Source organism: Bos taurus, chromosome 21 (assembly GCF_002263795.3).
Source record: "Bos taurus isolate L1 Dominette 01449 registration number 42190680 breed Hereford chromosome 21, ARS-UCD2.0, whole genome shotgun sequence".
Lineage (NCBI taxonomy): Eukaryota > Metazoa > Chordata > Mammalia > Artiodactyla > Bovidae > Bos > Bos taurus.
The window spans coordinates 55,019,756-55,035,228 of record NC_037348.1 but is presented as its reverse complement, the minus strand read 5'-3'; the positions used below and the strand labels follow the sequence as shown (position 1 = coordinate 55,035,228).

Genomic DNA, 15,473 nt, shown 5'->3' with positions numbered 1-15,473 from the left:
GCTAACATTTGCCACATACCTTTCTGGTCTTTCCCCACCATCATTGTGTTTTTGAAAGTTATCATTACACGTGTGTGTGTGTGTTAGTTGCTCAGTTGTGTCCGAGTCTTTCTGACTCTATGGATTGTAGCCCACCAGGCTCTCTGTCCTTGGATGTCCCAGGCTAGAATACTGGAGTGGGTTGCCATTCCCTTCTCCAGGGGATCTTCCCGACCCAGGGATTGAACCCGGGTCTCCTGCATTGCAGGTAGATTCTTTACCGTCTGAGCCACCAGGGAAGCCCACCTTAAACTTATACAATATTATATGTCAATCATATCTCAATAAGAAAATAAAAACTAAGGTTATTATTGCAATTAGACCAAGCTCCATCGCGGGGAAACCGAGAAAATCCAGAAATGTAGAGAAGGAGAGCACCGTCCTGTGAGTTCTCAGGGTGGGCCCTTCGACCTGCCGCCCCTCCCTGCTCCTGCTCGGTGGCGCCTCAGGTTCACTTGCCTCCTCTCACCACCCTCCTCCCCTCCCCACTTCCTCCTCTCTGCTTTTTATTTATTTTGCTTTCTCAGGTAGGGCAGGAGCCTGCACACCTGCACTCCACCCTGGTGCCAGCTGCACCCGTCCCCATTAAGCACTTATCTCTGCTGTGTTCCGGGTGGCTTCCTGCCCTCCCCTGGGGCGGGGGACCCGGAACCTGGGCTGGCGCCTGCAGAAATCTGAAACCTTGCTGGGCTGCTGAGTGCCAGTCCTCCTTTGTTAAGTCATTGCCCCTCCTGCCCAGGAGTCTGGGGGCACAGGGCTCCCTGGCTGGGTCATTTGTGTCACTGGACGGGGAACAGTAGACTGGCTTCTTCCTGGGTGTCCCAGGGCCTCTGAGGGGGTGGGGATATTAGCCACCTCGGCCTTCCCAGTTGACCTTTCAAATAATTTCCTCTCTCCCCACCTAAACACTGGCTTAAAAAACATACTCTGTATGCTCTTCTCTTTTCTTGTTTTCACGTGGTGAGCCTGTCTGGCTTCATTTTCCCACCTCGTTTGGACAAGCCTGACAGTCTCAAAGGTCCCATCCCCAGGACATGCATCCATGCCCACTGCCACCACACACCCTGAGGTTAGGTCCTGAGCAACCCTGCCTCTCTGTCCTCACCCTAATTCCCTGTGGGGCCAGGTGGCTCAGGCAATGGCACCCACAGATAAACTGGCAAAAGAAGTGCTGGGGCTGTGGAACAAAGGGCACAACCAGACAAGCACCCTGGCTCCTGACTGCTAGTCTTCCTGTGGCCTGAGGTGTCCACAGAGACTGTTGTTCTCAGGGCCTTCTGGCAGAGGGTTTTGGGGTCCATGCTGATATAAAGCAAAGAACTCCGGGAAGAAGTCCTGGCTCCCTCAGGTGCAAAATGCTAACAACAATAATAGCAGTGCCAGCCCACCTCCCTCAGAGGTTTCTGTGAGGTTCAAATGAGCAAGTGTATCTGTAAGATGTGAAGCACAATGTTAAAGACATTAGATGACTGTGTGAAGATTAAATGGGATAGTGCACATGAAAAACCAAAACAGTTCTTTGAAAGCTATTACTAGTTAGTTCTCCAGTGGTTTTACTATTAACCACTACCATGACTAAGCCCTGTATGGCAGTAAGACACAGGCCATGCCCTCAAGGGGAACTGGGGGAAAGATAGGTAAATATTTATAATGTCAAGTGGGATTAGACTGATAGAGAATGTAAAAGGGAGCAGCCCTAAGCACCTGGTGTGGTAAAGAGAGTCAGGAAGCTTGAGCTTGGATGCAGAAAGTAGACAAGTGAGGAATGAAGATTTCAGAGAGAGAAAGAGAGAGAGCGCAACGCATGCATGGGAGAACTGGGGGGCCAGAACTGAAGGGGGTTGGCCTCCCTGGACTTCAGGCAAGAGGGGAAAGATCTTGAAGGGCTCTGAAAGTGATATTAAGAAGTTTGGACTTCACTGTCTGTTGGATCTAAAGCAGAGAGCAGCCTGGTTGAATCGGCACTTCAGAAAACTTACTTTGGAAGTTTGGAAGAAGACTCATTCGGAAGAAGAATGGATGGGAGAGTGGCTAGGAGTTGCTGTTCAGGCAAGGGGGTTCAGTGAAGGTAGGGCCAAGGGCATAGGGGAGAGGGGCCGGTTTTAGGAGTTAACTAGGATTAACCAGGAGTTGGACTGGACAGGGCTTAGCGACTGCTAGGCTAAGAGGGCAGGAAGACAGAGAAGGATAAGGCGTCTCCCCTTGAGTGACTGGGTGGACACTGTCCTCACTCACCAAGACCAGAAATGCTGGAGGGAGAGGAGAGGGGAGGAGTTGCTTTCTGGACTGAAGGTGGGTGCAGGGGTGTCAGACAGTGAATTGTGTATGTACGTGTATACACACACTGTTGCTGACTGGGGACAGAGAGAGCTGACAGAGAGTGGACGGATGCTGGCAAATGAGGTTCCTGAGGAGGGACATTTAGGGACCCAGAAAGCAAGGGAAGCAGGGGGAAATGTAGGGCCAATGCGGGAGCAGGGGGCTTCGAGTATCCCACCCACTCCCTATGAGAAGCCCTTCCCTGCTCCTTCCATTTCTCTTCTCCCATCTGTGTTTTTCTTCCTCCAAAGACTTGTACTTGTCTTACTAAAATCAAGGTCATCACTGGCATTCTCACCCTCTTATTTCCCAAACTCCTCCATGAATCTTCCCAAGTTTTCTTCTACTGTTTTTATTTGCAATTCACCTTGGACCAGACATGGAGAAGGAAACGGCAATGCACTCCAGTATTATTTCCTGGGAAATCCCATGGACAGAGAAGCCTGACGGGGTACAGTCCACGGGGTCGCCAAGAGTCTGATACGACTGAGAGACTAACACTTTCACTTTGGACCAGACAGATCTCACTCAAGACAGTATCTTCACCAGAAAAAGAATACCAACATGTCATACCAAGAGTGGGTTCTGTCTGCACACGATGTCCGGAAAGTGACTCTTCAGGATAAAAGAGAGGGCTCAGGTGCCAGGCAGAGTTCTGGTCTGGAGAGTTCTCTATAGTGACCTATAGTCTTGGGACTCTGATATTCCTTCCTGCAGGGACACAGGCCTCCTCCCTCCCTCTAGAGGCCCTATCGGCCCACCTCTCCCACCCGGCTTCCCCGTCACAGCACAGTACTCGCCAGGGAATGCCCCATTGCCCAAGAGCTTACCAAAGGCCCACATGGCACAAGGCCCTGACAGTTCATTGGCCTCCATATTTCCTCTCAGCCAAGCAACACTGCCAAGAGAAACCTGAGGGCAAGTGAGAAAACCAGTTGTGATCTGCCCAGTAAGTAGGTGGCAGTGCAGCAGCCTCCCCGCCTTCAGTGTCTGCTGGAGTCTCGAGGATGGAAGGGGAAGCAGACACACCAGGACCAGTTTCCTGACACTGCAGGCCGTCCAGCTGTTCTATGTGGAGCAGCCTGGGAGCCAGAGGCAGCCACCATGGCGGAAGGTACGCAAAGCCCACGGGGCTACTGGAGCTCAGGGCCGAGGAAGAGAGAGAGACTGCAGGAAGTCGAGGGAAGGGTGGATTCAGAGGGAGGAACGAGTAAGTCAAGAACGGAGGCAGAAAGAAGAGAAGTTCCAGAAACAGCAGAATTCATCGGTAGCCTGAGAACCAGGAGACCAGGTAGAGGCTGGCAGGTAAACAGCTAAACAGCTGAGCATCAGCAAGCCTGCTTCCACATCCCAGTGGGCCAGGGAAGGGCCAGGGATTAGGGGGTCACGGTTTCTACCCTCTCTGCCAGAGCTGATCTTGATGCTGAACAAGTCACTTCTCTAGTTCCCAGACCCTGTGCCGGACCAATGAGGGGACTTGGACCAGATCATCTTAAAATTGTCTTCTAGCTCCAGAATTCTCTGAAACTCCATTCTTCTCTTTTCCCTCCTCTTCAGAGTGTCTGTGACTCATGTTCTCACCACTACCTTTCTCTCTGTATCAACTCCCTCTCTCTAGAAAAAGCTGCTACAAAGATTAAATGGTTGGTCAAAAACATGTATAAAAGTGAAAAGTGAAAGTCACTCAGTCGTGTCTGACTCTTTGTGACCCCATGGACTATACAGTTCATGGAATTCTCCAGAATACTGGAGTCGGTAGCCTTTCTCTTCTTCAGGGGATCTTCCCAACCCAGGGATCGAACCTAGGTCTCCCGCATTCCAGGAGGATTCTTTACCAGCTAAGCCACAAGAGAAACCCAAGAATACTGGAATGGGTAGCCTATCCCGTCTCCAGGGGAATCTTCCTGACCCAGGAATCGAACCAGGGTCTCCTGCATCACAGGTGGATTCTTTACCAACTGAGCTGATGAGGGAAGCCCCAAAACCATGTATAAGAATGAGCTAAAAGCTCTACAAATGTAATAGCTTCCTCTTCATTTACGATTTTTATGTTTAAAATTTTAGTTTTAAATTTTTATAAATTTTAATTATACAAGAAATATTGTATAATGAACACACAGTTTGAGTAAAATAAAGCAATAATTACAGATAAACCTATAGTCCCCTGACTACCACTCCAGCCTAGCCTCATTTCTAGAGAAACCACTGCTACTAGTCTTCTGTCTGTACATTCACATTCATGTACATATGCTCAATGCAATGCATAGGATTAGCTTGTATGGCTCCTCCTTCTTCATGGCATATCCATGGTATCATCATATTGCACATATTTTTCTACCAATCTTGAATACCAAGATTTACGCCAGTATTTTCCACTTTCTATAGTATTTCCATAGTATGGCTGTAAGTACTTTGTTTACCCAGTCTTCCATTGGTGGGTATTTAGGTTGTTCCCATTTTTCAATTACACAAGCGAGGCTGCAGTGTACTTTCTTATCTGTGCCTCTCTGTGCTCCTGTGAGAGTTTTTACTCTAGGATAGATCTTGAGATCAATTACTTTAAAAGGTTTTCCTATAATTTCCCTTCTACCTCCCTGATCATTTCACCCCATTCTCCCCTCCCATCAAAGAGAATAAAAATGTCCAGTATTAAATGTACCTCCTATTTGGATATCTGATGTTTGGGCTGAAGAATAATCCCTGTGTTATAGGCAGAGATTGACTTGACCCACGACGCATCCAGAGGATGAGATCTGGCCCCAGTGTTGGCTGTCAGGAAGATGCTGCCACAGCTGTTGAGTAGTTTGGGTCTCGTGTCCAACCTGAATCAGGGCCAGTTAGCAAACCCTGTCTAGGCAATTGGTTTCTAAAAAGGGTGAGCTTCTTTTTTTCTGGAAAAAAGCTCAGCTGCTTTCCCAGGGGGCAGTGGGTCAGATGTCCTTTCTGAACATGAGTGAAGGCCAGCAGTGGGTGGCAGCTGTTGGGTAATGGTGAGAGCACCGGGCGTGGGCCAGTTACCCTAAGTGTGACCTTGGGTAAGATATGTAGCCTACTTACATCTTGTTTTTCTCATCTTCAAGCGTGGACGACACTGATCCCTCAATGCTGTGGAGAGTATTCCATGAGGTTACTGGCCTAGAGTGTCTAGAACATGGCCTAGCACATGTAATCAGGCCCTCAACACGTGGTAGTTGAATCTGAAACACAAAATAAGTTTGGGGGATTATATAAAAAAACAGAGAAGTCTATTCAGCCTAGTAAACACTGGCATATCTACAATGCGCCAGTCTTTATGCTTACATTTCTTTTATAATAACAATAATAAAACAGCAACTAGTTTATGAGAAAGGTGCACATTAACTGTAATCAAAAGAACTTAAAGAAGTTTAAGAAGATAAAGTTTAGTATTTATCAGGGTATTTTGGTACAGTCAATTTGATTCATATTTGTTTTATAATAGCCTTACTGAGGTATAATGCACATACCATAAAGCTCACCATTTAAAGTGTATAATTTATTGGCTTTTTTTATACTAAATTCACAAAGTTTTACAAGCATCACCACTAACTAGTTTCAAAACATTTTCATCACCTCAAAAACGAAACCCCATACCTACTAGTAATTATACTCTATTCTCCCCTACCCCCAGCCCCTAGCAAACTCTAACTTACTTCTGTGTCTATGGATTTGCCTATTCTGCGTGTTTCCTATAAACTGAATCATACAACACGTGGGCTTTTGTGTCTAGCTTCTTTCACTTAGCATAGTATTTTCAACTTTTATCCATGTTATAGTGCGCTCACCCTTCCTTTTATATGATTGAATACTATTCCATATGTGGCTCTGCATATTTCACTCATCTGTTAAGCAGGTGATGGACATTTGGACTGTTTACAGTTTTGAGCTATTATGAATAAAGCTGCAATCAACATTCATGTACAGGTTTTATGTGAACATACATTTTTCATATCTTGGATATATATCTAGGAATTGTCAGGTCATATAATAACTGAACATTTAACATTTTGAGAACTGTTTTCCAAAGTTGAAGCACCATTTTACAATCCTATCAGCAACGTATGAGGGTTTCAATTTCTCCACATCCCCACCACCAACACTGTTTTTCTTATTATAGCTATCCTAATGGACGGGAAGTGCTATCTCATTTGCATTTCTCGAATGATTAAATCTGTTGAGCATCTTTTCATGTGCTTTTTGGCCTTCTGTGTATCTTTTTTAGAGAAATGCTTACGCCAGTTGCCCATTTTTCATTTGAGTTATTTTTTTAAATTATTGAGTTATACAAATTCTTTATAGTGAGGAAACATTCTGAGTTGTAGCTCTTGTAGGACCAAAATACACAGACAGGTAGGGCTTTGCTTGGGGACAGACTGGCTGGAGGAGAGGGCCTGTGCTGGGAAGGGTGACAGGTGAGAAGGTAAGCATAAGTTACGGCCAGGTCTGCAGGGTCATGAGTGTCACATTAAGAGTCTGTCTTTTGGATGGCAGCCTGGGGGTTTCTCAGGACTTTTAAAGCAAATAGACAACAGAATGATCAAATTGTCTTGAGGGGAGAGAATCTGGTGATGTGTTAAGGGGCAGGTGATGTGGAGAAACAGGATGCAGACCTGATGGAGGCTGTTATAGTCACTAGTAGTGAGGTGAGGAGGTTGGAATTGTGTTCATGTGGAAAGGGACAGATGAACACCACTGATACTTTAAAGGAAGGAGTGAAGGGAGTTATGACACATGAATGGATAGAGACTGAGAAGATGTCAACTGTGATTTAAGGGCTATGAGCCCAGGTGCTCGGGGACTGAGGTCGAAACATGGCCAAACATGCAGGAGTCAGAAGTGGAGCCCTTTGGGGGAGGCACACTTGGAGAACACTGAAGTCAGTCTGTGTTTTAATGGAAGCTGCAGAAGACTGGGAGTGGGACTTTCTGAGACCATCCTCAGCTCTCAGCTCCCAAGTCACAAAGAGTTAGTGGTAGTCAGAGAGTTAGCAAATTAATTCAAACATGGCAGCTAGCCTGGGGCAGCTACAATTAACCTGGGGCAGCTACCCCAGGGACTTGCTCTCAGAGCTGGAGACTGGTGCAGGGACAAGGGAAACTGTGAAGTCCAGGAAAGTCAATGCAGGAGTGAAGCTTGAGACATCTGACTGAAGAGAGCAGTCAGATTTGGCCAGGCCTACAAGAGGAGTCAAAGAGGGGCAGAAAACTATGTGCCTCCTTATGGGAGAAAGAGACAGAAGGTCACAGAAGCAGGGAAGGTAGGGAGGAAAGAAGTAAGGGAGAGACACTTGCATGCATGGAGCCTCATTTACCGTTAGTTGCTCAGTCGTGTCTGACTCTTTGAGGCTCCTCTGTCCCTGGGATTTTCCAGGTAAGAATACTGGAGTGGGTTGCCATTTCCTTCTCCAGGGGATCTTCCCAATCCAGAGATTGAACCCTGGTCTCCTACACTGCAGGCAGATCCTTCACTGTCTGAGCCACAAGGGAAGTCCATTTTATCCTCACACAAACCCTGAAAGGCTCGTATCATAGATTCTCTTTTACCTACTTGGAAACTGAGCTCAGAGAGGTTCAGTTTCTTTTCCAAGTTGGCACAACTACTAAGTGGTGGACAAGACTGGACCAGACCCCACATCCCTGCTCTTTGGTTTGCCCTCGCTGTCCCATCACAGGGCTGGAGGTGGCCCTCACCGACCTCCAGAGCTCCTGGAACAATGTGCAGCACCACACAGACGAGATCAGCTCCAGTCGCCTCCTTGTTCGCCGGGGCCAGGCCTTCAACATCACCCTGTACTCCAGGAACCGGGCCTTCCAGCCAGGCCTGGACAACATCATCTTTGTGACTGAGACTGGTGAGGATTCCAGCTGGCTTGCGGGGTCCCACGTGTGTGTGTGTGTGTGTGTGTGTGTGTGTCTGTTGGGGACAATTATCGGGGGTTGGGAGGTCACTGCAGAGTTCCTCAGCTCTGCTTCCTTCTTAGGACCACTGCCAGATCTGTCCAAGGGGACTCGAGCCGTGTTCAGCCTGGAAGGTCACCCTGGCTCCAGCCCCTGGATTGCCTCACTGCAGACCATTGGGGCCAATTCCCTGGAGGTGAGCCTGTGTGCCCCTCCTATGGCAGCTGTGGGTCGGTACCTCTTGAAGGTTCACATCAAATCCCTACAGGGGCCTGTCACAGCCTACAAGCTCGGGGAGTTCATCCTGCTCTTCAATCCCTGGTGCCCAGGTAAGGCGGGATGCCCTCACCTCTGCCCCTGTGTCAGTGCCATAGACAGCGAGGCTCAAGAGTTTCCAGACCCCTTCTCCATAGCCACCACAAACCTCTCCAATCCCATGCACTCAGCATCCACTCCCAACTGCCAACAAGCAGGGCAGAGAAGCCTTGTTATGTATTTACTTACTCAGAATTTTAAAATAATGAACCAAGTCATCTTTACTTTAAAAGAAAACTATTATAATCAACTATTGACCACTATTAACATCTACCTTCATCATACATTCTAAAGTTAACTGGAGCTTTTCCATTATAAGACTTAATAAGTACATTCCATTGAAAATTTGTAAAATGAAGTACAGGGTAAAATGAAGAAAGGAAGGTAAGTAGGGAGGGAGGGAGGGAGGAACCCCTAGGCTCCAGTTTGCTCATTTCCAGAGGATGAGTTGAGTGTAGCAGAAAAAGCATGCACTCAATATGGGCTCTGTGTTCACATTTCACTCTCTTATGTGCGGTTTGGACAAGTTACTTACTACCCTGAGCCTATTTCCTTAACCTTAAAATGGGACTAGGATGTAAAGGTGCTTTGTAAACCAAAAAATTCCACCAAAGGTTATTTTTGCTTCTACCTTCTGTTCCTATTGACTGTACGGCTGGTGTTGATGGGTGGTGGGGGTGGGTCTCCCCCTCACTCATGAGCCTCTTGGAGTCGCCCAGCCCTCTCCCCAGAGCTCAGGTCCCATAGGCCTGGGCCTTCTGGAGTGGGACTAGAGCGGGAAGGATGGCGTGATTTTTCTGCCTTGTATCCTCCCACTTTGATTCCCAGAGGATGCTGTCTACCTGGAGAGTGAACCCCAGAGGCAGGAATATGTCATGAATGATTATGGCTTCATCTATCAAGGGAACAAGAACTGGATCCGCCCCTGCCCCTGGAATTATGGACAAGTGAGTCTCAGCTTTGCTCATGGCCCATTCAGGCCCTGGTCTCTTGGGGAGAGGGGAGCAGGAGCGGGTGGGAGGGTGCCCTTCATGCAAGATTCATCCAGAACTGCTGACAAGTGGGAATTAAATGGCACCAACAAGATATGGAGAAGGCAATGGCACCCCACTCCAGTACTCTTGCCTGGAAAATCCCATGGACAGAGGAGCCTGGTGGGCTGCAGTCCATGGGATCACGAGGAGTCGGACACGACTGAGCGACTTCCCTTTCACTTTTCACTTTCATGCATTGGAGGAGGAAATGGCAACCCACTCCAGTGTTCTTGCCTGGAGAATCCCAGGGATGGAGGAGCCTGGTGGGCTGCCATCTATAGGGTCACACAGAGTTGGACACGACTGAAGTGACTTAGCAAACAAGATATGAGATGTGATCCCAGGGAGCTAGGGGAGCAGCTGTAGAAAGGTGGAAGGTGTTCTTAGATGATCACATCTGATTTGGACAATAAGACTTAAAGGGGAAGGACAGCTGAAGGCACCCACCCAGGAAGTCCACCGAGAGGGTGCAGCTGCAGGGACAGCAGTGACAGTGGTCATGATTGCTGGATGTTTGTTTGTTAGCTGCTTTTCCAGTGGGGCCCCAGCTACCACGCTTCCTTTATCCTCATAACCCCAAGTGACAGGCTCTAGGATCCATTTTATCACACTGGAGAAAATCTGTCCCCTGAACATCTCAGCCAAAAGCAGCTCTGATGAGCCACAGGGTGTCTTCCTCCCCACTGCTCTCGCCTCTTCAGTTATTTGTTTTGATCACATACCTTTCTCATTATAAAAGTAGTACAGGGACCTCCCTGGTGGTCCAGTGGTTAGTTAAGACTCCACACTTTCACTGGAGGGAGTATGGGTTCAATCTCTGGTCAGGGAACTAAGATCCCACAATGTCATGTGGTACAGTAAAAAAAAAAAAAAGCAATATATATTCTTTTCCCTTATAGATTATTACAAAATATTGAGTACAGTCCCCTGTGCTATATAGTAGGTCCTTGTTGGTGATCTATTTTATATATAGTTGTATGTATATTTTAATTTCAAAATCCTAATTTGCAACTTAAAAGAGAAAAGACTCTGAAAAAGAATATATATGTGTTTACATACATATATGAATTATTGTGCTATATACCTGAAATTAACACAGCATTGCAAATCAACTATATGGTGATAGTTTAATAACCAAGTCGTGTCCAGCTCTTTGCCACCCCACTGACTACAGCCCACCAGGCTCCTCTGTCCATGGGATTCTCCAAGCAAGAATACTGGAGTGGGTTGCCATTTCCTTCTCCAGGGGACCTTCCTGACCCGGGGATCGATTCCAGGGCTCCTGTATTGCAGGCAGATTCTTTACCCACTGAGCTATGAGGGACGCTCAAATCAACCATACTTAAACAAAAAATAAAATTGGTATAAAATTTTTTTTAAAGTAACATATAATTGCTTAAAAAAACTTTATGAAACATTACAAAAATGGGTGTCTAGAATATGAAAGTCTGTCTAGGCACAGTCACCAGCAAGGTGTGTGTTCCTCTATATTTTGTTCTCTACACATATTCTAAAACACGTGATTTTTGTTTGTAAAAACAGCACCATCCTAATTGCAAGGCTCTGTAATGCCTGAGTTACTGAAAGCCTGCCTCCCGCTGAAAGCTCAGCCAACAGCAAGTGCTCCAGGAAGCCCAGAGCCAGGCTGAGCCCTTGCACCAGAACACTCTGGGGATCGGTGGGGAGGGGCCACTCTGGCTGCTCAGAAGGGGTGGTGGCTGGAAACTTCTGTGGGGGGCTTGTGGTGCTTGTATCAGTTTGATATGGGTCCCTGTCCCAGACTTGCTCAAAGAGAACTCTAGCACAGGCGGCATCAGGCCCAACGTTGGCTCCCGGGGTGGCTATGGTCAAGATGAGATACGAAAGCCTCAAATGGCCCCAGCTGACAGCCCCAACTCCTCACTCAGCGTGGGCAGATGGGGATCCCAGAGGGCCCCTGGACAGGAGTTGGCTGTCATCTGTGAGAAACAGAAGTGAGGAGATGCTGCTTCCTGAGTCCTGGGTTCTTCCTTTCTGTCTCTCTTCTTCAGTGAATGCATATCGAATATCTGCTCAGTGCCAGGCAAGGGGCTAGATGCTAGAAGCATGAAAATGAATAAAACATTGCCCCTGAGCCCACAGTGAAGTGGGGACTCAGTCACATAAGCAGGTCACTGATTAGGCAGTGGGATATACAAAGATTGAGTGCCAGGTGCAGAATATTCTGGGAGCCTTGAAGAAGAGCACTTGATTGGGCATGGGGGTGTTGGGGAAGCTTCCTGGGAGAGGAGATTCTGGAACTGAGTTAGCCAAGTGAAGGGAAAGGGGGAACTATCCCAGGCAGAGAGAAGCTTGAGCAGACACAAAGGAGAGAAATGAGTTGGCCTGCTACAGGCGTTACAAGGAATCTGATGTTGCTGGAGCAAAAACAAACAAACAACCCACACACAGAAGGTAGAAGAGGGGCAGATCAGGGAGGGTCTTACGTGCCTTGAAGAGGTTAGAGCTTTGCTCCTGCAGGCCATAGGACCCGCTGAATATTTTAAAGCAAAAAAGTCAACCAATCAAACTGTGCCCTGGGGAAGATGGATCAGAGAAGCCTTCTAATTCTGTTTATGTATTCATTTACTCTCATTCAACAAAGATGCACAGCATCCCTACTATGTGCTGGGCACGATGCCGGGTCTGGGGGGTAGAGCTGTGAGAAGAACTGGAGGGACACAGCATACAGTCAGGCCAGGAGGACAGGCCCTGGCTATCTCGTTGTAACTGAATCTGATGGGTAAGAGATATAGCCAGGGCTATGGAGTGAAACCAGGCTCCGGCTCAGGGAAAGACTTGGAGGAAGTGGCATTCATTCCAAGCCTGAAGGACAAAGAGTCAGCCTGTCTTGGTGAAAATTTTCCATAACTCGTATGCTATTAGTCAACCCCAAACTTCACTGAATCATGGGTGTGGTGACAAGTCCGTGCCATTGTCTCAGCACTAGCTGCCAATGACGAGCTGGGTCAGCAGGTAGAGGTGGAAGATGAGGCAACGTGGCTTTAGCAAGAAACATCCCAGGGGCTCCGGGAGTGTGGATTAAAGGGGACAAGAAGGAGAAACAGATTTTTTTCAGCTAGTCAGACTCACTGGAAAAAACTCCAGGAATCTGACAGGCAGGAACTTCAAACTAGGTGAGCTGTGACCCCAGAGCTTTGAGACCTTGTAGGGCCGTCCATGGCTGTGCTGCTGGACAGTTTCCTTCCAAATGGGCTTATATTCCACAAACACACTCCACTGGAGAACTGGGTGGGGTGGGTCATGCATTTCTTTTCATATCCACGTGTGCCTAGCCTGGGCACCTTGCCTCTTTGCGTCTTCTCTCGTAGTTTGAAGAGAATATCATAGACATCTGTCTGGAGCTGCTAGACAAGAGCCTGAACTTCCAGATTGACCCAGCCACAGACTGTGCCCTACGGGGCAGCCCGGTCTACATCAGCAGAGTGGTGTCCGCCATGGTGAGCTTGGGTCTGGCTCTGTCCCCCAGGGCGTGTCCAGGGAGGGAGGAGGCTCTGAAGGGGAGCTCTGCCCACTCACGGTTGCCAACTGCAGCTGAGGAATGAAGAGTCAGGAGGCAGAAGCCCTCTGGCAAAGCCATTTTTGATGAGACTGATGGAAGAATCTGGGTAATAGGTTTTCTCAACTGAGATCTGAAAAGGCTGGGTATGAGCATCACCTCTATTAATTACAAATTGCATTTTTGGGAAAGGCTAAATGAAGCTCTGGTTTGGGAAATAATCTTGTGTTTAAATTTCCTTACCTCTGAAGTATGTTCAAATGCTCTTAGAGCCAAGCTCTGGCTTTGCAGGGATGGGGGGTGGAGGGGTCAAGAGGGTGGGTAGAAACAGAATAGTAATTAACAGTGGTGCACAAGTCAGAATAGCTGGCTTCCCACCCTCTCCCTTTCCCCAGAAGGTCTGGAAGATCCCAGCTAAAATGAGATCAAACCTTCCTGCATCTCAGGCCCAGGAGCCCAGAAGGGAACCCACTTGTTGAGGAAAAGGCTGCTTCTAATGCTTCTACTTATGGCTTCTCTGCAGATCAACAGCAACGATGACAATGGGGTGCTCAATGGAAACTGGGGCGAGAATTACTCAGATGGCACCAACCCCACAGAGTGGATGGGCAGCGTGGCCATCCTGAAGCAGTGGCATGCCACGGGCTGCCAGCCAGTGCGTTACGGGCAGTGCTGGGTCTTTGCTGCTGTCACATGCACAGGTAGGGAGTGGAAAGGGCCCGTGGAAAGACAAAAAGGGCACTGGTTCATGTCTCGGCCCTCTGAGCTGCTCCTGTCCCAGAAATCTCACACAGTTCCCACCGAGGGACATTTACAAGGAAGCAGAATGTCTCATCACTGACCTCAGGCTTCACGTACCTTGGCTTATCTCAGAGGGTAGTTCTGAGGTGGACATTATACACTTCTCAGAACGTGGTGCCCTTCCCTTCTGAACTTCGACAACCTAACAGAATCCTCCCTAAAGCCTGGCTGGGAATTGTACAGGCCCCAAATAGGAAAGAAGGTGAAAGACCAAGTCGTTAGAAAACTTATAAATTGGTCAGTGTCCTTCCTGAGCACGGAGAATGAGCTTGCTGAAGGTGTATTCACGGGAGGGAAATGTGCCACTGAGCACCGGCAGGGGGCACGGGGCCAGAGCAAGATGGCAGCCGAAGCGCAATGACCTTGAATCTGGACGTGTCACGTGTTCAGCGCACTTGGAGTCCTGACCAAGCCCATAGGGGATGGGGGAACAATAAGAGAGATCAGCTTTTCAGATAGGGAGTAGATATTACATTAATAGAAGAAAAGTCTAAAAATATGTACCAGGAAAGAAAGCAAATGGAAACTGGTTTACAGGTGGCAAGAGGAGCAAGCAGAAGGAAGGGGAGGGTGAGTGTTAGAGAGGAAACACCTGGACATGATTACACACTGGAGGTGGCAGGAGGAGGATTTCTGCTTCACCCAGATCCAAACTTGCTTCCGGCCCTCTCACTACCCCAGTGAGAGGTAGGCCCCAGTCTAGGCCAGCTCTCAGCCTCCTGGCAGGCTATCTGTGTACCTAACTTGAGTCACAATCAGGAGGTTATTCCTGTTGGCTGGGGAAAGAGGCCAGGTATGACTTTTACTCACAAGGCTCCCTAGGCCAATCCAGAAAGGCCAGATCTGCCCACAGCTTAGTGTTTATTGAGGGCTCAGGCCTTTTGTGTAGAAATTCCCTGTATGCAAAGGCTGGTAAAGTCTGTGAGTATGTGTGTGGTGTGTGTGTGTGCTGGACCAGGCTCTTGGAGGAAGCCTACAGAGCCCCAGGCTGCCAAGCAGCAGGCTGTCAGCCTGCTGTTCACAGGGGCATCAGTCCACAGGGGCATCGGGAAGTTTCTGCCTTCACATGGGTTGGCAAGAGGGGTAGCGCTGAGCTACTCCTAGTCTGCAGCTGCTGAGCTGCATCTGGAACTGGATGCCTTAATGGCCTAGGGGTTCAGTTCAGTTCAGTCGCTCAGTTGTGTCCGACTCTTTGCGACCACATGAATTGCAGCATGCCAAGCCTCCCTGTCCATCACCAACTCCCGGAGTTCACTCAGACTCACGTCCATCGAGTCAGTGATGCCATCCAGCCATCTCATTCTCTGTTGTCCCCTTCTGCTCCTGCCCTCAATCCCTCCCAGCATCAGAGTCTTTTCCAATGAGTCAACTCTTCGCATGAGGTGGCCAAAGTATTAGAGTTTCAGCTTTAGCATCATTCCTTCCAAAGAAATCCTAGGGCTGATCTCCTTCAGAATGGACTGGTTGGACCTCCTTGCAGTCCAAGGGACTCTCAAGAGTCTTCTTCAACAC

The 15,473-nt window shown here is 48.2% G+C and overlaps 1 protein-coding gene across 2 annotated transcripts in view; it reads left to right on the top strand.

Moving 5' to 3' along the window:
• The first annotated feature begins 2,845 nt into the window (after positions 1-2,845).
• The window catches only part of TGM5 (transglutaminase 5), a 34,364-nt gene continuing 21,736 nt past the window's right edge, over positions 2,846-15,473 (top strand). Inside the window, exons 1-6 of one of the 2 annotated variants that reach the window (XM_005222197.5) lie at positions 2,846-3,472; positions 8,048-8,227; positions 8,357-8,602; positions 9,417-9,535; positions 12,973-13,101; positions 13,684-13,861. In XM_005222197.5, the coding sequence (XP_005222254.2) occupies positions 3,463-3,472; positions 8,048-8,227; positions 8,357-8,602; positions 9,417-9,535; positions 12,973-13,101; positions 13,684-13,861 (862 nt within the window). In that variant the 5' untranslated portion in view covers positions 2,846-3,462. The remainder of the gene's footprint in view (positions 3,473-8,047; positions 8,228-8,356; positions 8,603-9,416; positions 9,536-12,972; positions 13,102-13,683; positions 13,862-15,473) is intronic. The other variant, NM_001102009.1, reaches the window with a different exon arrangement.